The 22,234-nt window shown below is 32.1% G+C and overlaps 5 protein-coding genes across 8 annotated transcripts in view; 2 read left to right on the forward strand and 3 right to left on the reverse strand.

Annotated features, from left to right (window-relative positions):
* LOC111706302 (post-GPI attachment to proteins factor 2) overlaps positions 1 to 4,504 on the reverse strand; it is a 10,388-nt gene extending 5,884 nt beyond the window's left edge. Inside the window, exons 1-3 of the mRNA XM_023479142.1 lie at positions 4,324 to 4,504; positions 3,420 to 3,479; positions 2,007 to 2,081 (exon numbers count right to left, since the gene is read on the reverse strand). Coding sequence (XP_023334910.1) covers positions 2,007 to 2,081; positions 3,420 to 3,479; positions 4,324 to 4,461 — 273 coding nt within the window. The 5' untranslated portion in view covers positions 4,462 to 4,504. The remainder of the gene's footprint in view (positions 1 to 2,006; positions 2,082 to 3,419; positions 3,480 to 4,323) is intronic.
* A 171-nt stretch (positions 4,505 to 4,675) lies between these two features.
* On the reverse strand, positions 4,676 to 10,429 carry LOC111706296 (arginine and glutamate-rich protein 1). The gene is made up of 8 exons (XM_023479129.1): positions 10,347 to 10,429; positions 10,033 to 10,203; positions 8,586 to 8,750; positions 7,882 to 7,934; positions 7,205 to 7,274; positions 6,716 to 6,818; positions 5,944 to 6,003; positions 4,676 to 5,337 (listed from the first exon to the last, which is right to left on the reverse strand). Exons 1-8 carry the CDS (start codon positions 10,409 to 10,411, stop codon positions 4,693 to 4,695), a joined length of 1,332 nt encoding a protein of 443 aa, XP_023334897.1. The 5' UTR covers positions 10,412 to 10,429; the 3' UTR covers positions 4,676 to 4,692.
* LOC111706304 (DNA-directed RNA polymerase III subunit RPC9) lies at positions 10,428 to 14,064 on the reverse strand. Its single transcript, XM_023479144.1, has 5 exons — positions 13,964 to 14,064; positions 13,518 to 13,603; positions 13,136 to 13,177; positions 11,013 to 11,063; positions 10,428 to 10,542 (listed from the first exon to the last, which is right to left on the reverse strand). The coding sequence occupies exons 2-5, from the start codon at positions 13,601 to 13,603 to the stop codon at positions 10,455 to 10,457; spliced, it is 267 nt and encodes an 88-aa protein (XP_023334912.1). The 5' UTR covers positions 13,964 to 14,064; the 3' UTR covers positions 10,428 to 10,454.
* Positions 14,065 to 15,729: 1,665 nt separating this feature from the next.
* LOC111706314 (exocyst complex component 4) lies at positions 15,730 to 17,754 on the forward strand. The gene is made up of 5 exons (XM_023479155.1): positions 15,730 to 15,833; positions 16,188 to 16,243; positions 16,866 to 16,940; positions 17,192 to 17,249; positions 17,740 to 17,754. The coding sequence occupies exons 1-5, from the start codon at positions 15,762 to 15,764 to the stop codon at positions 17,752 to 17,754; spliced, it is 276 nt and encodes a 91-aa protein (XP_023334923.1). The 5' UTR covers positions 15,730 to 15,761.
* A 425-nt stretch (positions 17,755 to 18,179) lies between these two features.
* LOC111706319 (exocyst complex component 4) overlaps positions 18,180 to 22,234 on the forward strand; it is a 17,233-nt gene continuing 13,178 nt past the window's right edge. For 3 of the 4 annotated variants that reach the window (XM_023479168.1, XM_023479166.1, XM_023479167.1), the window contains exons 1-6: positions 18,180 to 18,264; positions 18,521 to 18,608; positions 19,730 to 19,793; positions 20,367 to 20,559; positions 20,949 to 21,037; positions 21,666 to 21,718. In XM_023479168.1, coding sequence (XP_023334936.1) covers positions 18,213 to 18,264; positions 18,521 to 18,608; positions 19,730 to 19,793; positions 20,367 to 20,559; positions 20,949 to 21,037; positions 21,666 to 21,718 — 539 coding nt within the window. In that variant the 5' untranslated portion in view covers positions 18,180 to 18,212. The remainder of the gene's footprint in view (positions 18,265 to 18,520; positions 18,609 to 19,729; positions 19,794 to 20,366; positions 20,560 to 20,948; positions 21,038 to 21,665; positions 21,719 to 22,234) is intronic. The other variant, XM_023479169.1, reaches the window with a different exon arrangement.

Genomic DNA, 22,234 nt, shown 5'->3' on the forward strand with positions numbered 1-22,234 from the left:
AACTAGAGAACTAGAGAACTAGAGAACTAGAGAACTAGAGAACTAGAGAACTAGAGAACCAGAGAACCAGAGAACCAGAGAACCAGAGAACTAGAGAACTAGAGAACCAGAGAACCAAAGAACCAGAGAACCAAAGAACCAGAGAACTAGAGAACTAGATAATAGAGAACTACAGAACTAGAGAACCAGAGAATCAGAGAACCAGAGAACTAGAGAACTAGAGAACTAGAGAACTAAAGAACTAAAGAGCGTTGATTATAATTTTTAAAACTGTTCAGATCGGTGTGAATTAGGCCATTTAGCAAACAAACGATTAAGTTATAATTAGAATAAGTGGAGTGTAGATTTAGGATCTAATATAATTAAAATTAGCGTGGTACAGGGGTTGCACACTCAATTAAAAGAAAGTTAATATTAAACTAAAAATGAAAAGATTTACAGATAACCGGAAGAAACCTGAGAGGATGTTCTCAGATCTAATAGAGACAGATAGATAGATAAACTGAGATACAGATAGAATATATAAACAGATAGATTAAAAGATAGATAAACTGACATGCAGATAGATATACAGATGGATAGACAGATAGCTAGACAGATAGCTAGACAGATTGCTAGACAGATTGCTAGACAGATAGCTAGACAGATAGCTAGACAGATAGACAGATAGATAAACATATTCTCAAATGAACACTTCTGGAACATATTCTCAAATGAACACTTCTGGGACATATCTCGAAAATTATGAATGAATTTTGATTGTCAATTGAAACATCATTCAATCTAATATTATTTAGAATGCAGAAAATAAGTTAAACTAACCTCATTTTGACGAGAATTTTTTTTTTTAATTTTCATGAAAAATTTGCTGAAATGAGCGAAAATTAAAAAAAACCGGTGTATTTCCAGGATAAAAATCCGTACAATCCGTACAATTTTAGGGTTACAAAAAAAAAATCCGTACAATCCGTACATTTTGGCCACCCTGGGAATATCAACATAATATTATCTTGAAGGGAATATCAACATGATAAAGGAAATATCAACATTATATTATCTTAAAGGGAATATCAACATAATATTATGTTAAAGGGAATACCAACATTGTATTATCTCAATGTGATAATCAACATAATATTATCTTAAAGGGAATAACAACATTATATTATCTTAAAGGGAATAACAACATAATATTATCTTAAAGGGAATGTCAACATAATATTATGTTAAAGGGGATATCAACATAATATTATGTTAAAGGGAATATCAACATGATATTATCTTAAAGGGAATATCAACATAATATTATGTTAAAGGGAATATCAACATAATATTATGTTAAAGGGAATATCAAAGCAATTTTACGGGACCCTCAACTGTGCCATTAACAAAATTCATATAATAAGTAACTTTGAACATTTATCAAGGACACGCATCTTATTGACTTATTATAATTAACACATCTGGTGGGTTTCATCAATAAAATGGCCGAGATAAATCACCATTAACGATAAATAAAGGGTATTTTTAAACGTTCGTTGAAATTTATTTTTCTTTTAGAAGACCAGCTAACCCATTCACATTACTTATCATTTTTCTATTAAACAGTTTTTGTTTGTTGTTATTTTCATTACTTTTAAAGGGACTTTAAGAGTAATTTTAAGAGTAATTTTTAGTGACCCTCCATGCAAAGATATGCCCGATTTTAAATGGTATGAATTAGATATCAATGTTTTTGTTTATTTAAATTTACTGTCTGTTCAAACTTGTGGTTTCTCTGCAAGGGTGAGTGGCGCATTATTTGCTTATAAAAACAACGTAGAAATTTACAGAAATAAACACTTTCCAAACCAGAAAAACGACATTATCTTTCACATTTTTGATCAAGTTATGGTTTTAAGGGTGCCGAAAAAAATCGGGCATTGCTATTTTTGCATGGAGGGTCACTTAAAATTACGCTTACAGTCCCTTTAGAAATAAAAAAGCTTTGGAAACTACAAAGTTACCTTGTAAAAATTTCTGTACATTGTAGAGAAAAGAAATCTAGGGGCTGCATGAATAGCTACACATATATTCCAAATCTAAACAAAATAAAATAAATGAGCAAAGTTTAAACGTATGTTTTAAAGACATGAAAAAATATAAGTATAATTTGTTCTTACGTAGTGCAGGCATTTTCGTAATTGACAGAAGCACGGTTAAATCGGTTCAAATGAGTATAACTATAACAATTTATTAATGTTTACAGTTATGTTACTATTTACCAGTGTTCAACGGAACTATTTAACTATGTTAAATGTAAATATTTATTCGTCCTAAATGTAACTATTTATCTGTCTTAAATGTAACTATTTAACTGTGTCTAATGTAACTATTTAACTGTGTTTAATGTAACTATCTAACTGTGTTTAATGTAACTATTTAACTGTGTAATGTAACTATTAAACTGTGTTTAATGTAACTATCTAACTGTGTTTAATGTAACTATTTAACTGTGTAATGTAACTATTTAACTGTTTTTAATGTAACTATTTAACTGTGTTTAATGTAACTATTAAACTGTGTTTAATGTAAACTATTTAACTGTGTTTAATGTAACTATTTAACTGTGTTTAATGTAACTATTTAACTGTGTTTAATGTAACTATTAAACTGTGTTTAATGTAACTATTTAACTGTGTTTAATGTAACTATTTAACTGTGTTTAATGTAATTATTTAACTGTATTTAATGTAACTATTTAACTGTGTATAATGTAACTATTTAGCTGTGTTTAATGTAATTATTTAGCTGTGTTTAATGTAACTATTTAACTGTGTTTAAAGTAACTATCTAACTGTGTCTAATGGAACTATTTAGCTGTGTTTAATGTAACTATTTACTGTCTTAAATGGAACTATTTAACTGTCTTAACTATTTAACTGTGTTTAATGTAACTATTTAACTGTCTAAAATGGAACTATTTAACTGTGTTTAATGTAACTATTTACTGTCTTAAATGGAACTATTTAACTGTCTTAAATGTAACTATTTAACTGTGTTTAATGTAAGTATTTAACTGTGTTTAATGTAAGTATTTAACTGTTTTTAATGTAACTATTTAACCGTGTTTAATGTAAGTATTTAACTGTGTTTAATGTAACTATTTAACTGTGTTTAATGTAACTATTTAACTGTGTTTAATGTAACTATTTAGCTGTGTTTAATGTAAGTATTTAACTGTGTTTAATGTAACTATTTAACTGTGTTTAATGTAACTATTTAACTGTGTTTAATGTAAGTATTTAACTGTGTTTAATGTAACTATTTAACCGTGTTTAATGTAAACTATTTAACTGTCTTAAATGGAACTATTTAAACGTCTTTAACGGAACTTTTCAAAGAAAATAATCAATTGTGTTTGCCGGAACAAAACTTACATATTTTTGAGGAACATCACTCCCAATTACTGCTGATATTGAGGGCGCAAACTCCGCCACCTAAACCAGTTAAAAATAAAAAAATAAACTAATATTTCTGAATTACCTTACTTTAAAGGAACTCACAGTGTGCTTGAGCGACTTATAAGAGATAAGAAAAATCCATGTAACTTTTTCTAAGATTCCGAAAGAGCTCATTAAGACGAACAATCTGCGATATGTCCGCAGTTTCTCCTAGGGCGAATTTTCCCGCGATTCGCATATTGGCAAAGTATGGATTTATTTATTTATTTTTCAGCTATTAACATAGAAAAAAGTTACATGATATTTTTCCTATCTCTTAGAGGTCCCTCAAGCCCACTGCGAGCTGTAGGAGTTACTTCAAGTGATCCTCCATCTATAAACTGGAATGTACGATTAACATCGAAACACTTTAAATCTTTGTCCGAGCAAAGATGAATGAGATAACCTTCTTTTCCTCTCGGAGAATTGATTATTTTTTCCTGTACGTTTCCTATAAAAGTGACCTGCGGATTTGTAATACAGACGCAATAAAGGAAAATATCAGAATTAAACATGCCTTAAGATGATTAGTGGATTGAACTTGCTTTTCTCAAAATTACATCGACTTGCCCTTAGAGGAAAGTAAAAGTATGAGAGGGATTTTTAATGATAATTTTACCATGTGCTAAGCTAAACCATGGCACTATTACAAAAAACTATTATCCATCTAATTTTTTTCTCTCGAATATAGTCAAATAAGGGAAAAAGTAATGCGTTAATAATTATTTCCCTCCTCAGTCTCATATTTTTATAACGAATGTCCATTTCTTTTTTAAAGAGAAGATTCAAACTAAAACTATAAACGAGAAGATCAAAGTTTTCATAGCGACGTATTCTTGACCTCGCAATGTGTTGAGGTTGTGTTCTCAAAGTCGAAGAAGAGGGACCAGAAGATACAGGACAGGAATGCAAAGAAGGGCAGAGCAACAGTGCCGAGGGCTAGGCGTGGGAACGGATGGTAAACACCATCTTCTCGCATTTTCTAATCTGAAAACAGGTTTTCCGTCAATCAATTAATCAAGATTTTTAGCGGATTAATGAACAGAATTGGATTTCAGAGCTTCTTGTCTCAGCTGAAACAAATGACTGAGATAACGCTGTTCTCGAAGCTCCTGCAGTAACAATAGGATATTTGATCAGTTTGTAATAGTTATCTTTTTTACGACCTTGCGGCCGGTCATTTCTATCTTCTGCACCCATGTGATTGCCATCAATCTCCGCCCCCCAGAATGGTTCCCCATAAATTTCCGTCTTCATCTCCTCCACTGTCCTCTGACTCGCTATCGGAAACCTCCGGCAGATCATATTTAGCCTCCGCCAATTGTTTCACGGATTTGCCGACCAGACTAGCGTATTCCTGTATACTTCCAATAACCCCTTGAGGTTCCGCCGCCTCAGCCGCTTCTTTCTTTTCTTCTTCCTCCGCATCCGCCTCCTCTTCTCGTTTCCGTTCCTTCTCCAGCAACTTCATCTTCTGCTTGGTCTTACTGAGGATCTTACTGCTGGTGTAAACCTGTTTAGTCTTGTAGTCCTGGAACCATCTTTGCTTCCAGGTATTCTCCTCCTTCTCCCCTTCTCCCTCTCCTTCTTTCTTCCCCTCTCCTTCCTTCTTCCCCCACCGTTTTTGTGCCAACTCCAGTTTCATAATCTTCTCCTCTTCTTTAGCTTCGATGAGCAAGGCAAGTGCTTTATGTTTTCTCTCACTCTCCTCTCTACTCGCCTCCCAATTGATTGCAATCTCAGTGATCAACTTCCGTTTCCGTTCTTCCTCCGCCTCCTTTCGACGCCTCTCCGCCTCAACAGGGTCCTCGTCCTCGATCTCCTCCAGGTCCTTCTTCAGGGCGGAGTCAAAGTCCTAGCGAAGGATATCATGCTCTATGAGTTCAAGGAGTTCACCATATAATAGAACTAGAGTCCACCTACGTCTTACCCTCACCAATTTAATAACAATATGTACAGAATTATTATGAATTTCAAAACCGTTAATAACTTATAAATTTAACTTAGATCTAACATATTTTGACACATTTTGAAGCATCACGATTATAAATCTAAATGAGTAAAATTTGTCAATAATAACCCTTAAGTTACTTAGCAATTACTAAACCACTTTAGAGGTCGAACTTAATGAACAGTAAAAAGTAGCTGAACTTAGTGTTGCTAGTTGAACCAATTTCCTAGAACACAAGACTAGTAGTTCAACTATCTTACTTATTTCTTCTTACTGTTTACTAAATCAAACCTGAAGTATAAAATTTAGGATTCTACACAAGAAATAGAAATAGAACTAGATTAAAACATCTAATTGAAAAGAGGGGGGGGGGAGGGTGTTTCTAAAATTAGAAAAACCCAGCTCAACAAGAAGGAGGGAGACATGGGAACTAGAGGGAAGTTAGTTTTTTAAATATAAATAAATACTTGTATTATAATATTAATATGTTACTGATTAAAATATCCATCCCTGGTTTCCAAATAATTCAGGATTCAGCAATCCTTCAGAATTCAGCTGCTCTAATTTAGCCTACATAGAATAATAGGAAAAAAATCAATTAATGAATAAATAAATAAATAAATTTAGGAATGAAAGAGTTAATGAATTACTGAATTTCTATGAGTGAACAATATTTATCAATATATGAGTAAATAAATCTATGAATAAATAAATATAAAAATAAATAAAACTATGAGTAAATGAATGAACAAAGGATTAAATCGATGAATAAAGGATTAAATCAATGAATAAAGGATTAAATCAATTAACAAAGGATAAAATCAATGAATAAAGGATAAAATCAATGAATAAAGGATAAAATCAATGAAAATAGAATAAAATCAATGAATGAAGGATTAAATAAATGAATGAAGGATTAAATCAATGAATGAAGGATTAAATAAATGAATAAAGGATTAAATAAATGAATAAAGGATTAAATCAATGAATGAATGAATGAAGGAACAAATCAATGAATGAATGACTAAAATCAAATCAAGTGTAAATATGAAAGGGAACCCAAAGTAACTAAATCAATGAATGAAAGAATTAATCTATGAATGAAAGAGCTTAGCAGTGAATGAATAAATGAATCTATGAATTTATAATGAATCCATTAATCAATCAGTGAATCAACGAATAGAATATTCAATGAGTATATAAATAAAATCTATCAATTGCACCTTTGGATTTTACATCAATTATTCAATCAATCAATTAAACAATAAATCAATCAACGAACCTTTATTTCCTGCTTGTTATTGATCTCTGCTGAAGTACCAAACTTGAATTCTCCTTCATCTACTTCCTCCCTCACCCCCCGTCCTGTATAGTTCACTTCCGTTCTAGAAATTAAACAAATGTAAAGGGACTGTAAACGTATTTTCAAGTAATCCTAATTTTTTAGAGTGGCATGTCATATTCACACCGGCGTCCATTAAAATTGAGAGAAAAAGTACAAAACTACAAATTTCCCCAAAAAATTGTTTGTTTGTTTAATCAATAACTTGTTACCATACAATGACTATAAAGGTTTTAATGATATCTCATGGATTGAAAATAAAAATGTCTTTTTCATATGTCTTGGTTAAATTTTGCCACTTGGATCCGGATCCATGAATCCGCATATCTTGGTGGATCCGGGTCCGTGAATCCGCATTTCTTTGTGGATCCGGATCCAGAGAGTTAAACTGTTGCGAATTTAGCTCCGGATCCTAATCACATTGTTTACCTGAAGGAAGCTTGCACAAAACTATCCGAATCTATTTCTTCAATCTGTTTCTGTCTCTTCAACTCCTCGGCTAGATAAAGGGTTCCATCAGTTTAAGAGAACATGAAGTTAAGTATTTTTTAATCCCCTAAGAATGCACTAATCTCCGCATTTTATGGTCCGACAGATTAAAATGTTAATAGTCGACTAATAAGAAGTTCGACTCCTCAGTCTGCAAGAAAATTAAGTTTTAAAGGGATCACAGATTCATGTATTAAATCTTTAATCTCTTCAAATAAAAAGTTTCCAGGTCCGGCGTTGTAAAACTAAGTTCCAGCCTCAAAGGTCGAAGCTCTAATAAAATCAGAGAAAACTTTTGAATAATAAAGATAAAAATAAGTGTCAACGAAAAAAATGTAAATAGACAGCAATCTATAAAACACAATATCTTTTTTAACGGGTTTCTATTATAAAGATAAATATTTTTTTGGAGAGGGGGATGTAGGAAATAAATATATCTTAAAAGAAAAATCATTTATGAATGCTTAAAAACCGTCCGGCCATATTTTTTCGTTCCCCACACCTCCCCCCCCCCAAATTTTTCCCTCAGAAATCCACACCAGATTTTTTTTTGAGTCGGGGGGGGGGGGGGTCATTAGTTTGAGGAAAGTAGAAAAGGTTAATTATTAAAATAATACCTATTGTGAGATTTAATTCTTGTTTTCTAGCGTCTGGAGAACTACTGGGTGTTCTAAAAAACATATTAATCAATTTAATCAATAAATATTATTCAAATTTATTAAAAATAATGCATTAATTTGTTTTAAATTCCCTGAACTAATCATAAATATTTATCATATAATTATTTATAATTATTATTACAAATCAATTAATAATAAAACATTCTAAAAATAAAAAATGAATTAATAAACATCTAAAACTTTTTATGAACATATGTATATATAATATATATTTTTTAAACATCCTATCAATAGATTGATGGAAGTCTAAAAGTACATTGTAAAATATATTGAATCTTCCATGAAAAATAAAAAAAATATTAAATATCTACTAATCTATCATAAGACAATGAATTGATCAAAAACATAGCAGTAATATTTTTTTACTTGTAGAGAAAGAGGTTATACTCTACAGAACTACCCCAAAATGACGAGACTGCAAATACGACTTGAAACTCTTCAAAAAGGACAATTCCAAGATAAAATTAAGTCGTCTGCCTTTCATGTAGTTTTTTAATGGCTTATTAATTGATTTTGCAAAGAAAGAAACAAGTTTACAGTCGCAGCGAATCATGAATATAAGGAAACAGTATAAATTCCGTACAGTCGTCTCTGAAGTCTCATCCTTTGCGGGTAAACCTGTTTTCTCTATCTGCGTGTACCTGGATTTGTAAGCTTTAGGTTTTGAAGGAGATCTAGATTTTGACCTCCGACCTCGGGACCTTGACCTCCGAGATCTCACGGGAGACTGTCGGGAGCGCGAGGTTGACCTCCGACGAGATCTTGAGCGTTTGCGAGATCGCGAGTTGCTCCGGCTCCGAGAATGTCTAAAATAAACAAATATTTTTAAGAAAATTGATGAATTGATGAATTGATGAATTGATGAATTGATGAATTAATGTATAAATGAATTAATTAATTAATGAATCAATTATTTAAAGAATCAATTAATTAATGAATTAGTTAATTAATGAATCAATTTCTTAATCAATTCATTAACATTAAAATCTCGTATTTTTCCATCAAAACTGAATTTAATTATTTTCCCGTCATTTAACAAAATTATTTTTATTTTCTTAAAAACTATTAGCCCCTAAAAAATATTATTTTATTCACTGACTTGGGTAAAATGAATGCTTTATAGGGGAAAACAAAAAGTATATAAAAGGGTTAATTAAAAAATTTGTATGTCCAATTTTCTCGAATTTTCCCATCAAGACTGTATTTAATTTACTTTTCCCGTCATTTGATAGATTACTTGCAAATAGTGAATAGTCATTAGTTTCTCTTAAATATTGAACCGCATTCTAGGCACCACTGTTGATAAAGCGTCCATTACTTGCAAATAGTGAATAGTCATTAGTTTCTCTTAAATATTGAACCGCATTCTAGGCACTGTTGATAAACCATCCATTTTGACTAGAGTGCCCCATTTTGCAACAAAATATAGAAATATTGTCTCACAAATAACTCTCAACCTAATATTGTTCTCTATGGTGTCAGTTTACACAGGATACATTTTTTTTAAACCTATGGGAAGTGGTCGTGCAAGGCCCGTCCAGATCGCAAAAAAGTCTACATAGCTAAAAAAATATTTCTTGAATTTATCGTGTCATATATCATTTTCTTCAATTAAACTTCAAAAACTCCAAAAAATGTATTTTTCTTTAAAACTTGCATTTTGACGTGTTTTTTGTCTAACTCAATTAATTTTTGAAAGTTTAAAAAAATTCCAATGAATTTAATCTTTTTAGACAATAACGAAGATAATGATATTTGACATGATAAATTCAAGAAAATTCTTGTGATAACTGACATCATAGAGAACAACATTAGCCTAAGAGTTATTTGTGAAAAGCCGAACTGAAAAATGTGGCACGTTAATTTTTACGTTAAGATTAATTTTTAAGACATGACAGATGGATGTTCCATAGTAAAGAGGAAGAGATATTTTGAATGATCTTCCTTTTAAACAGGGCCAGCATGCGTTCGCAATATTTAGCTAAAACTTTTGAAATAAAAGAGATTCATAATTTTGGGAACTTTCTCTTTAAATTATCAGAATTATGAAATTTTGATAACAGTCCCTTTAAATTATAAAATTGTTACCTCGATGACTTTTTCTTTTCTCTTGATCTCCGATCCTTAGATCTTGATCTCTTATCTCTAGATTTTCTATCCCTTGATCTTGATCTCTTGTCCCGAGATCTTGATCGCCTGGTTCTGTTTCTTGATCTTGATCTTGATCTACGTTTTTTCTCCCGGGATTTTGATCTCGATCTGAATAGAATGAGTTGTTTCCTTAAAAATATGCAATACCTGGACTTTGTTCCAAACTTTAACAAGCCCATTAAAATATTTTTGTTTCTTGAAAATTATCTATTTACCATTTTTTAGAGCCATAATTATAAATTATAAAATACCTTTTGAACTTCTTTTTTTTCGATCGTCTATAAGATGAATCATCAGAATCGTCAGTGTGTCCCATTTTTCCAAGTTTTTTATCTGAAAATAATATAAAAATTTAATTATCATGATTCTTCTTCTGGTTCTTGTTCTCCTTCCCCCTCTGCTGCACCTTCTTCTTCCTCTTCTTCTTCTAGTCCGGGGAGAGTAGTGCTAGCAGTAACAAGATAATAAGATAACAGGGGAATATTTTGAATTTGGATTTTTTTAAAAATTTATTTGTCAAAATCAAAATTCAGAAATAAAAAAATAATATTCAATCTCTCCCTGAAATTCATGTAAATACATAACAATGAATTCAAGATTATGTGTTTACTTCTTATGCTCTACTTTAATTTTCTTATATTTTAAAGTAGAAGATGGGTGCGAAGCTTACATTTTGTATATTTTAAAATGTGTTTCGTTTTGGTTTATATTTTAAAGAGCTTCGCCGATCATTTTAAATCTTTGAAAAAAAAAACAATAAATTATATTTCAAACATCTGTTTATTACATTCCCCAAATTTGACTGGAATTGAGTAATAAAACCCTAATTATTGGACATGCAATGTTATAAATGCAATAAAAAAATAGTTGCGCATAAACGCCAAATTTTTCGTGCTTTTTAGCTAAATCTAGTTTTCCTGATAATTTCTAGAATTTTCTCCACTTGGTCTTCAGTTAACCTTTCCTCACTGTACAATATATATAAAATTTAGAGAAAGGCGTATTAGAAGTAATATAAAAAATATGCTGTCCCATATAAATGCCTCATAATTTACATAATTTACAGTTGCAATAACCTACATTTACGTTTTCATAACGACTGCAGAATGAAAGATATATATTGTTTGTATAAGCTGTTGCTTCATCAGCTATGAATGAGTAGAATTTTGCAGATTTAAACTCATTCAGAATAAATTTTAGACAAAGCCTTTATTCAAGCAATAATTTACTTACACATATTAAGTGGTTCATGTTTTCAGCCCCCCTCCAAAAGAAAAAAATAGCTTAAACTAATTAACTAATTAAGATCTGAGCTACAGAGCGTCCCATATCATATTAGATTATCTCCAATCTTAACGCCAAAATACGCACTAATACTCAAAAAATCTAGCATTTTCTGCAAAAAAAAAATTCTATTAGCCTAAATAAATTTTTTAAAATGATTCATTCTTCTTAAATTTTCTGATTTATCCCACAAATTGTAATTTAGACCCATTGACGCGGTCTAATTTGATGTGGGACACCTAGTATTTTCCTTACAAATATTTGTAAGATCTTGCCAGTACGTCTCGGCTCTTGTATCTCTTGCAAGTTTCAAGCTGCAGACAGCTAGCACTGAAAGCCAGAATAAACCGGGAAGGTACGATGAATGGAAATTTACTCTTTGTTATGTTCAGGACGGTACGGTAAATCGACCCAGTCCAGTAGGTTAAGTATACGTCGGACCGGTCCGTACTCAGTACTGGCCGGGTGGACCAAAACTGGTCTTGACTATTGGTCTAGAATAGATAGTTACAGTAGCTGTAGAGGGTAGACGACTCAGCTCAGTCCTGTTCATATTTCATGAAGCTAGTTCTAGAACTGAGCGGCGCAGTGCAGCTTGCAGTTTATTTTAACTAGAATACAATCTAAAGCAATCACAGTATGTTACTGAGATATATACCCAATGAAAGTGAACTCATTCGAGTGAACTTGTGAAGTAAAATTACTGTTGACATTATTATTAGTATTATTTTCGATACTATTTTTAAAATTATTATCAATATATTATCGATAGAATAGGCCCATTGAAACTTTTTCATTGGTTTAACATTCCTAAGTATAGATATTTCATCATGTATAGATACAACGAAGGCATAACCCGCCTAGAAAAAAATGGGTCCGTCCTAGAGAACGATTTTTGGACCCCCCCACCTCCCCTTCTATCAATTTTGTTCATGAGCACTTTTTCAACAATTTTCAATTAAATTAGTACACTTTCTGGGCCGAGTGCTACGGATAGGACAGGCTAGGAAGCCGAGCGCTGCGGCCACGGGTTAGGTTGAGTTAAGAAACTTCCTGTCAGATGACCCATGTACAAAATTGAAAGGAGGGGCGGGGGGTCCAAAAATCGTTCTCTAGGAATATACCAAATTCCAAAAGTTGAATATCGTATATTTTTGGATATAGGTAAAAAAGCCATTAGGTTAAGGAACTAATTTTACCTAAATACTTCATCGTTTCTAAGATAAGAGTTAAAAGTTTGTCTTTATTTTTCTTCTTTTTTGGATTTTTGGAAATTTCATTCCGTTCATCTTGCAGGAAGGAGAGCACTTCAAAATTTGATAATATCACAGAGTTTTCATCTACTATTTCCATTTTAAAAACACAGCGGTTGTCGGTTACGCGGATTTTCAATTTCAACTTGTATTTGCTTGAGCCCGGTTCATAGATCGAGCTGTAGCTATGACTTGACAGCTGAGCTGTAGCTAGTTAAAGCTGTCTGAGTTTTCTAGTCAATGAACGCACCTAGATCAGACCTTAGGTGTGACTTCAAATCGTAGCAAAATTTCAGCTGATCCAAATCATACCTCAGCTAGGATTTAGCTCCGACTTCACAGCTAAATCACAGCTAATGGGAACAAACTGGACGCCATTATTTACAGAATCCAAATGAAATGGGAATGAGGGGGCCCGGGGGGTAAATAGAAATAATATAAAGAGATGAAGTGAGGGTTTATGTAGAAGTGATATAAGTAGAGGGTTTATACAGTATACTTGCCTGTTGTCAATTAATAATTGTATTTCCACCGCAGTTTTAGGTCTATATCGTCAAATTAATTAATTAAATCATGTGACAGGGTTACCCACAAAGGATGCGACTTCGAAGACGATTGTACGGAATTTATTCTGTTTTCATACATTCAGATTTCCTAGGCTAAAACTGGCTTATTTCTGTGCTTCATTTAGTAAAATCATACTATAATACTCGATTGAATGAATTAAAAATTAAGCTTGTAATCGTCATATTTTAAAGAGTTTTGAGTCGTCTTTACAGTCTCATCCTTTTGGGTGGCCCTTTATTAAAGTTTTCGCACGAGATATTAATAGATATTAATAAGGGACAAAACATTTTTTTAAAGATTTGTAATTTAACTATTTTCCTGAGATTTGTGAGTTGAATAAATTCTTCTTTTGAGAAAAGGATATTTTCTTGGACACACAAATCCTGCAAACTCTGTACACACATCTACAGTACAGTATCATATGAATAAGGGACAGTGGCGTACACAGGGGGAGGGGGGGGGGGGCTTGAATCCCTAATCTATATAATAAAGCTCTTCGCTCATATACATATTGCTTTCATATGAATATACAAATATATATATATTCATATGAAAGCAATAGCTGGCCAAATTGGCTGATTTTTTTTTAAAGAAACTTTTCGGTGGGAGTACATAGGCTTAAAAAATTGCATTTTTTTCAGTATTTAAAATATGGTTGGTCTCAGTACAGTAAAATCAAGACACGACCAACGCCAACAATTCGGATCGACAATTTATTCTTCTTTTGGGATAGATTTTATTAGATCTGAACGAACGAAACGCACCTGAATATCTTCTTTCTTTTGTAAACCACTCGGACTAGACTCTAAAATAATTACGTTATTAACTTGTTTAACTAAATATTGCTCTAAATTGGAATATTTAGGACGTAAGGAATCATAAGGAAGTGAAATCTGCAAGAGACCCTATTGTGTGTAACAGTGAAAAAACCCCCTGACATTTAAAAAAACGGGTATTTCCTAATGTACAATTTTAAGAAATATTGAACCNTTTTAGTTTATCAAAAAAAGAATAGTTAATTTTGTTTACAAAATGAAAAGATAATTGATCAAATTTATATTGCAATTAAAATGTAAATTGTTCATAAACAAATGATTAAAAATAAATTCGAAAATTTGATTTTTCAAAAAAAATTTTGGTATTTGAAGAAATGAAAGGGAGGGGGGCGTTGGGTCCAAGGGGGAGGATGCATTTTTATAAATAAATAAATATGAAAATTGCATATTCATCTACATAAAACTAAAAAACTTTACTCTTTGTTTAGACAAATTTGTCAACAAAATATGATGAAATTTTCAGAATTTAGTATCTTGAAATTTTGTAATACAAATTTTTTTGGTAAAATTTTGTCCTTTTTTAAAAGACGACTTTATTAAAGAGATCGCTTTTTGTGCAAATGCCGAGTAAGATTTCAATTTAAGCTGTCAAATTGCTATGACTTCGCAGCTTGGATTACAGCTTAGCTGCGACTCGAAGTCACAGCTATCAAATGCTATGACTTGAGACTAATGAACGAGGTGTGATCCAATTTTGAGATCAGAGCTCAGAGCTATGTCTGGAAATCATAGTCGTAGTTACAGCAAGTTACAGCTTGTTCTATGAACCGGGCATTGGTGTATTTGCCGCGTTGGTTTCTTAGCGGATCTATGTTATAGAGGCCAACTCAAATTATAACTGTTGTGAAAACAAGTTAAAATTAACTAAAAAATGTTGTATTTTTTATAATAAAATTATAAAACAAATATAAAAATTATTAATTTTGAGACTAAAAAGTTTTTAATGCCTAATTTTGAAAACTAATAAAAAAGTAATATATTTTTTTTTATCCATAAAGGAGAGCCGAAAAAGAAATATCTTTGAAAGCAGGTAGTTGATTTGTCAACAAAATATTTGGGAAATTCATTGACTCCTCTTCTATATTTTTAATGTGATAGATTAAAGATGCCAGTCCTTAAACGGCATAGAAATATTATCGTAAATTATAATAAACATTTAATAAATATAATGTCAGATACGTGGATTTATATATCGAACATTTTAATGTTATCATATCATTATCATATAGAATTAATTTTCTATTTTAGGAGTGTAGTATATGCAGGATATTTTTAATGAGATGGGAGGGAGGGAGGATGGGGGTAAATTTGACAGAGTGGGGTGTTTAAAGTGTGGATACACAAATTTTTATCATATTTGTCTAAATTAACATAAGTTCTAAACTTTGCATACGGTCGATTTTTCAGGTTTTGGTCGATTGCTAAATGAGGTTTTAACCACCCCTCCCCCCCTCTCTCACCATAGATGGGTTTATCTCCGGTCACTAGTTTTCCGGTCGAGGATATACTTCCTTTTTCTTGCGGTCGCTCCCTTTCTCTAGATTGAGACCCCATCTTTACAGGATACTGATCAGGTCCACTCAAAACTCCAGTCTCTGAGTACTCTTTCGGTCAAGTTATAAATAAGCTACCCCTCCCCCTCTGACCTTTATTACGGTTGGGTTTGTTTTGTTGTACATTGCCATATCAAATTCTACATCATTATATATTTACAGAATTTACGAAGATGTTGGAACGCGAAGCCTCAGGGCTTCTCATGTCTGTAATACGAACCTTGCATGAAACAGATACAGGACAGGTAACAGAGATTGTTAAAACCATTGTTGTACAAATGGGGGTGGGGGGACTGAGAAAGGGCCCCCCCCCCCCCACAAAGCTAGAATTTAACATTTCCATCTTATTATTATTACCATGTACCCCCCCCCCTCAAAATTTTCACCAGAAGTTCAATTCCCCTAGGTTAAAAAGGTTAAAATAATATCCCAACCTAAAGATATACAAACCATCTTTCAAAATATCTTAATTTATACTATTATAAAATAAATTATTTGAATCAATAATTTATATTTTATAAAATGTATGTTATTTATATAAAATTTATGTATACTATAAACATATTATATATAAATATTTTTAATGAATTTTTGTTCAGGAAAGAGAGGAAGAGAAAAAGAAACTAGAATTACAATTTAAAGAATCAGATACCAGGTCACTAATAATTAAGCTAGTTGTATAGAAGGGTTAGGTCAAATTCGAATTCCAATTGACCCTAAAAAAAAATCACATTAAATTGCACTTTTTTAGTATCATTTCCCGCCAAATCATGTTTTAAAGGTCTGCAACAAGTTGAACTCAATGCTTAAGTCTCTGAAAATAGATTATTTTCATGGAATTAAATTCAATTGTACCAATTGCATGATTGCTGTTTTTTTTACTAATTGGTTTGAAAATCAGCCTCCCATGCTCCCCCCCCTTTCTGGATTTGTTGTCAGATTTACTTATTCTTGAATATTCACTGCAAACTGGACAGAAGACGGGTCAAATTTATGCGACTTTACTGGTACGAATTTCTGAGCTCGTAGCTCCTCGAGCTTTGAGCTTCAAAACATCTTAATATTATTTATACACAGTTCCTTTATGCTAAACTAGTTTTAATATTATTTACACAGCGATTGAAAACATGTTAGATTGCAATCTTAACTTCAATTCATTAACGTTAGTTTTTACGTGTAATATTTAGGTTGGACGGGGGGGGGATCTGGGAAAGTCCCCCCCCCCCATGATATAAATCTGAACTTCAATTTTCTCTAGTTTGAAGTGTTTTATTTAGGTTGGACAGTATGGTCGGAGAAAGGCAAGCTGACCTTGCAGCTGTTATGTCAACCTACACCACTGTATCCACCAGGTAGTAGAGGAGAGGGGGGGGGGGGGTAAACCCTGGTATTTTTATTTTCTTTTCCCCCCCCCCCCTCCTCTTTGAAAATAATTTTCTTTCCCCTTTGTTAGAGGTATGTTTTTAAGGGTTTTATTCACTAAATCTAGGAAAACTTGTGAAAGAGGCCCGTTTTTGGCCAATATTTCTCCTTTTTCCCCAGAGTATTAAAATTCTTAAGGTTCTCTTAAAATTACGTTTTAATTGATTGATTTTGTTTCTAGATTGAATCGTTCAAGGATAAAGTTATCCAATGTGAAGGAGAGTTTAGTGGCCTGCAAGGTAAAATTACAATAATATAATTCTGCAAATAATTTGAAGAATTTTTGAGAAATTGTTTACTGTATTGTTTTTCAAAATTTCATAAAAATTCATTACAAATAGAATGAGATATAACAACGAATCTGCAAAAGTTTAGAGTGGAAATCTGCAGTAAATGTTATCAAATTATGACCTTAGAACTATTATCACTTCAAAATTGCAAATAATTGGCTTGCGTTTTTTTCAATGTTTATTCAATTTTTAATGAATTTTGATGTTTTGGAAAATAACAGAATGAACAATTTCCTTAAAATTTTTTTTTTAAATTTAACTTTTTCAACAAAAAATTGGTTCCAAAAGTATTTAAATTTTTTTCCACATTTTTTGAAAAATTTGTCCAAAATATCTAATAGCTATAATCACTGTTTTTTTACTCACCCTGTATTTTTATAAATATATAATGTACTCCAGGAACTATTCCACTTTATATATTTTATATAATGTACTCCAGGAACTAGTCCACTAATATTATGAATATATAATGTACTCCAGGATCTACTCCACTATATATATAATGTACTCCAGGAACTACTTCACTATATATATATAATGTACTCCAGGAACTACTTCACTATATATATATAATGTACTCCAGGAACTAGTTCACTAATATTATGAATATATAATGTACTCCAGGATCTACTCCACTATATATATATAATGTACTCCAGGAACTAATTTTTATTTTTATTGATGATATTTTTTGGTCCAATAACATATACTGAAACTTTTATCAAGATTTTCTCTTCTTTTTTACTCTTAAGATTATTTAATTCCCTTCTTTTTTGGTGGGTCATTTTTCAACACATTTTTTGCTGTAATATTTTAAAAACAAAGTATTTCCTTCCTAACTTGTTTTTTTTTGCAAACTGATAATCTGTCACAGAGGAAATTCGCCAACTTCCAGAGAAAATAAATTCGCAAATGGCAAAAAAGGAGTTTCTAAAAGCTACAGAGGGGCTAGCAAAAAGTCTTGGTAAGTCCAGGAAGAATTTACATATTTTATTTAAAAACTGTTAATGGAATAAAATAATAAACATTTTAATTAAACGAATGAATAGATAAATAAAAAAGATCATCTTCCTTCAAAATATTTCTACCTTTTTCCTATTAAACATCAGGACAGAAACATCACAGGATCTAATTTTGATGCTTTAAGAAACGCATTGTGATTAAGGATAACTTAATACACGGAGGTCATCATGAACACTCCCTTTAGTAATAATATTTAGATTTACTGAACGGTCCCTTGAAGGAGGTTGAGGCTCTGGTTGAGGTTAAGGTTGAATTGGAGACCAGATCTACCCTCCTTTACACCAGGTAATAAGTTGCAGATTCTGCGGCTCGGATGTCATTTTTTAAGGTTAAGGTGTTCAAGCAACCCCTCCCTCGTTGATTTAAGCTGATAAATAAAAAAACTTAAATGTTTCTATAAGATGCGCTGTACTTTTCTCTAGATTGACGTTATCTGTATTCGGAATGTAATGAATTTGAGCCGCATCATAAATCCACCAAAAACCGGTTTCAATTGAGCGCCGGCTTAAATTTTGAAACATTGAATACAATTTTAAGTGGAACCAACCATATTTGAGCTGCGTCTCAAATTTAAGCCGCCGCGGCTCAAATTCTTTAAATTCGGCCTCTTTATTCGTATGAAAAGTGCAGACTTAAAGGTTCAGATAGTTTAACCTCAAATCCATCTTAAATGAGCGCCCAGTTTGAATACCATTTGATAATTTATAGAAAGAAAGTCATATGATCACATAAATAATTTCCATTTTTTTCAAGACTTATAAATCGCATAGTAACAAAATGGGCTTTATTCGCTGCTGTAGATTTTATCTCCAAAATTTTGCTGCAGATATAATTGTCGAAATAGTATTGTTAGAAACAAAGTTTCTAGAAAATCCATAGAAATTATTTCTGGATATTGTTAAATATTGAAACAAATATAGCAAAACAACTGTATCTGGGGCGGGGAGAGGGGGGGTCGAAATAAATCAGGTGTGTATATTTTCATCATTTCCCTCCCCCTTTTTGAAAATCCTTTTTTTTTGTCTACAAGTGATATATGTTTATGCGGAAAATAAATGGTTTTAGGGTTAAATAAATGGTTTTAGGGCTTAATAAATGGTTTTAGGGGTAAATAAATGGTCTTAGGGGTAAATAAATGGTTTTAGGGGTAAATAAATGGTTTTATGGCTAAATAAATGGTTTAAGGGTTAGATAAATGAATTTATGGATAAAAAGAATCAAAAAGAAACTTGCCTTTTAATTTTTTTCATCTTTCCCAGAAAGCTGAAAAATATACACCCATGAAATAAATTCCTGAAAAAATGTAAAGGTGAAAGGCATTTTTGTGTCATTCAGTTTGGTTCAAGTAATTGCGTTTCTAACAATTTTGTTTCGAGAAATTATATCTGCAGCATGAATTGTTTAAGGTTACTCGAGGACCTGTCATCTCAGTTGTACATTGAGTCCACGTGGGATGTTCTACAGTTACAGGAAACCATATTTTTCATCTTTTGTTTATTTGAATCAGTGGTGGCCAGAATAAAGTTTAGTTAAAAGGCGACATTAGATCAACATATTATATATTTATTTTGTTGATAATCGTATCTTATTTAAGGGCTGTTTATTTTCCTTTAATATCATTGCCCCCCCTCCCCCTTTTTAGAAATCATTTTTTCCCAAAAAAGTTAAATATTTTTTTTCCCTGAATTGGGGACAAAAAAACAGATTTTTATGGGAAAATAAATTATTTTTGGGATGAAAAGTATCGAAAAGTCATCAAAAATAAATTTTACAATTACTCAAAGGGGGGGGGGGGGAATTCGGAAAAATATGCACTCATGTGTTATTGACCGAAAGTCGTCGTTGAATTTCATTAGAAACCACTACTGTGTATAAATTTAGTTCTATTTGTTTCCATAATAATCTGAAAAGAGAAAAGAGATTAAAATTCGTAGAAAAGACTAACTCGGTATGTTTTGACAACCTTATTTTAGGAGTTGAAAATCTTCAAGATGCTATTTTACAAAAATGAAAATTGAAAGAAAAAATATTTGGTTGACGCAGAGAGCGGGTTCTGCGCGGGAAGCTCCATTTCAGCGTGCTGGAAGCGGGAGGAACAGCAGTGATAGAACCCCGGGCTCGGGCAGGGGCAAAGAGGGAGGGTCGGGAAGGGGTAAGGAGGGCAGAGAAGGTTCTGGAAGAAAACCTGGAGAACATTTGAAAGCACGTCGTCTTCTTCTTGATCCAGGGAGACCAGGAAACTTATCAATCAATCAATTAGCCAATCAATCAATCATGCTTGTCTTACTCTGTTGACAAATTTGTCAATTATCCCTTGATATGTTTCCCCAACAGTCATTTTTTCTCGAAAATCATTAGTTTTGTGAAAGTTAAAATTTAGCAATAATAATTATTAAAGACTCCTGCACTGAATTTTTTAGGGGGGGGGGGCGGGGTCTGGGTAGTGGAGCCAATCTGGATTTTTTACCAGTATGTACTCTCCCACCGCCCCATCCGACCCCCAGCCCCCTCCCCACTCACTGTTCTTTTTTTTACACACTCACACACCCTTCCCCCTTTCTTGATTTAAAACCCCCCTAGGACCCCTACCATCTCTGTACTTTTTTTAAACCCTCCTGGATCTAGGAAGTAACTCTGGTAGCCTGCTGAGCCCTGCTGAGGAGGATTCCTGGAATCTGATCCTAGAGAACCCGGAGAAAGCAGATCCGTCCAAGGTAGAGAGGATAAATCAGGGCGCTTCGCCACCTTCTTTTATAATACCCCAAAATCTTCAAAATTATTTAACCCTCCTCCCTTTTGAATATTCGTCAGTAAAATAACTGTTAATTCAGAAGTAAAAAGTTTATTTGGCAATTTGTTTTTTTTATAATATTATGTTTAAAAGGACTGTAAGCGTAATTTCAGTATAAATTAGATATCCATGTTTTTTTTTTAACTGTTTATTTTCAATTTTGACTTGCCTTCTTTTATAATACCCCAAAATCTTCAAAATTATTTAACCCTCCTCCCTTTTGAATATTCGTCAGAGAAAAAACTGTTTATTCCGAAGTAAAAAGTTTATTTGGCAATTTGTTTCTTTTATCTTATGTTTAAAAGGACTGTAAGCGTAATTTCAGTATGAATTAGATATCCATGTTTTTTTTGTTTTTTTTTTAACTGCTTATTTTCAATTTTGACTTGCCGCATATTTTGCAAAGAAAGACTGGAGAAATTATTAGAAAACTTAAATACGACGTTTCCAAATCCTTTTCAAGGGTACCGTTGTAAATCGGACATTGCCATCTTTGCACGGAGGGTCACTTGAAATTACGCTTACAGTCCCTTTAACAAAATTGTGTTTAGGGACCTGCACACTGTATTCTGATAGATATGGAGTGTCTTGCACTTTTGAACAGGTCAGATTGCGTTAGAAATTAAATAAATCTTTCAAGACCAATTTTTAAAAATCACCATGATCACCGAAACATCGGATTGATATATAAAAAGTACTAATCAATATCAAAAATATATTTTCGACAAACACAACGTTTAATTTTTGACAAACATTTCCTTTATTTTTTTTTTAACAATTTTAACAATTTTTCATAAAAAGTCTGTTTAATTTTTGAAAAAAATTTCTTAATTGTTGACAAACCATCGCTTCAAATTGTTATCCCAGCAGAACTTTTGTTTTTACAAACAATCCGTTAAATTATTTTCCACCCCCTTTAATTTTTTACGAACATCTTATTTAATTTTTGGCAAACAGTCCCTTTAATTTTTCATGAATACTCTAAAATTTTTAAATGTTCTCTTTATTTTTACAAATACATCCTTTATTTTCACAAATACACCCTTTATTTTTACAAATACATCCTTTATTTTTACAAATACATCCTTTATTTTTACAAATACATCCTTTATTTTTACAA

The sequence above is a fragment of the Eurytemora carolleeae genome, unplaced genomic scaffold (assembly GCF_000591075.1).
Source record: "Eurytemora carolleeae unplaced genomic scaffold, Eaff_2.0 scaffold260, whole genome shotgun sequence".
NCBI lineage: Eukaryota > Metazoa > Arthropoda > Copepoda > Calanoida > Temoridae > Eurytemora > Eurytemora carolleeae.

What these genes read in the sequence shown, in the direction of transcription:
- LOC111706314 (XM_023479155.1), top strand. Translation starts at nt 15,762, where the DNA reads ATGTTGGAACGCGAAGCCTCAGGGCTTCTCATGTCTGTAATACGAACC. An exon ending in ATGAAACAGATACAGGACAG is followed by an intron (nt 15,834 to 16,187) that starts GTAACAGAGATT and finishes ATTTTTGTTCAG; the next exon opens with GAAAGAGAGGAAGAGAAAAA. An exon ending in TACACCACTGTATCCACCAG is followed by an intron (nt 16,941 to 17,191) that starts GTAGTAGAGGAG and finishes TTTTGTTTCTAG; the next exon opens with ATTGAATCGTTCAAGGATAA.
- LOC111706304 (XM_023479144.1), bottom strand. Translation starts at nt 13,603, where the DNA reads ATGTGTGTACAGAGTTTGCAGGATTTGTGTGTCCAAGAAAATATCCTT. An exon ending in CAATTATTAATTGACAACAG is followed by an intron (nt 11,064 to 13,135) that starts GCAAGTATACTG and finishes TATATTGTACAG; the next exon opens with TGAGGAAAGGTTAACTGAAG. An exon ending in AAAATTCTAGAAATTATCAG is followed by an intron (nt 10,543 to 11,012) that starts GAAAACTAGATT and finishes TGTTACTGCTAG; the next exon opens with CACTACTCTCCCCGGACTAG.
- LOC111706296 (XM_023479129.1), bottom strand. Translation starts at nt 10,411, where the DNA reads ATGGGACACACTGACGATTCTGATGATTCATCTTATAGACGATCGAAA. An exon ending in AGAATTAAATCTCACAATAG is followed by an intron (nt 7,275 to 7,881) that starts GTATTATTTTAA and finishes CCCTTTATCTAG; the next exon opens with CCGAGGAGTTGAAGAGACAG. An exon ending in ATAACAAGCAGGAAATAAAG is followed by an intron (nt 6,004 to 6,715) that starts GTTCGTTGATTG and finishes TATTCTATGTAG; the next exon opens with GCTAAATTAGAGCAGCTGAA.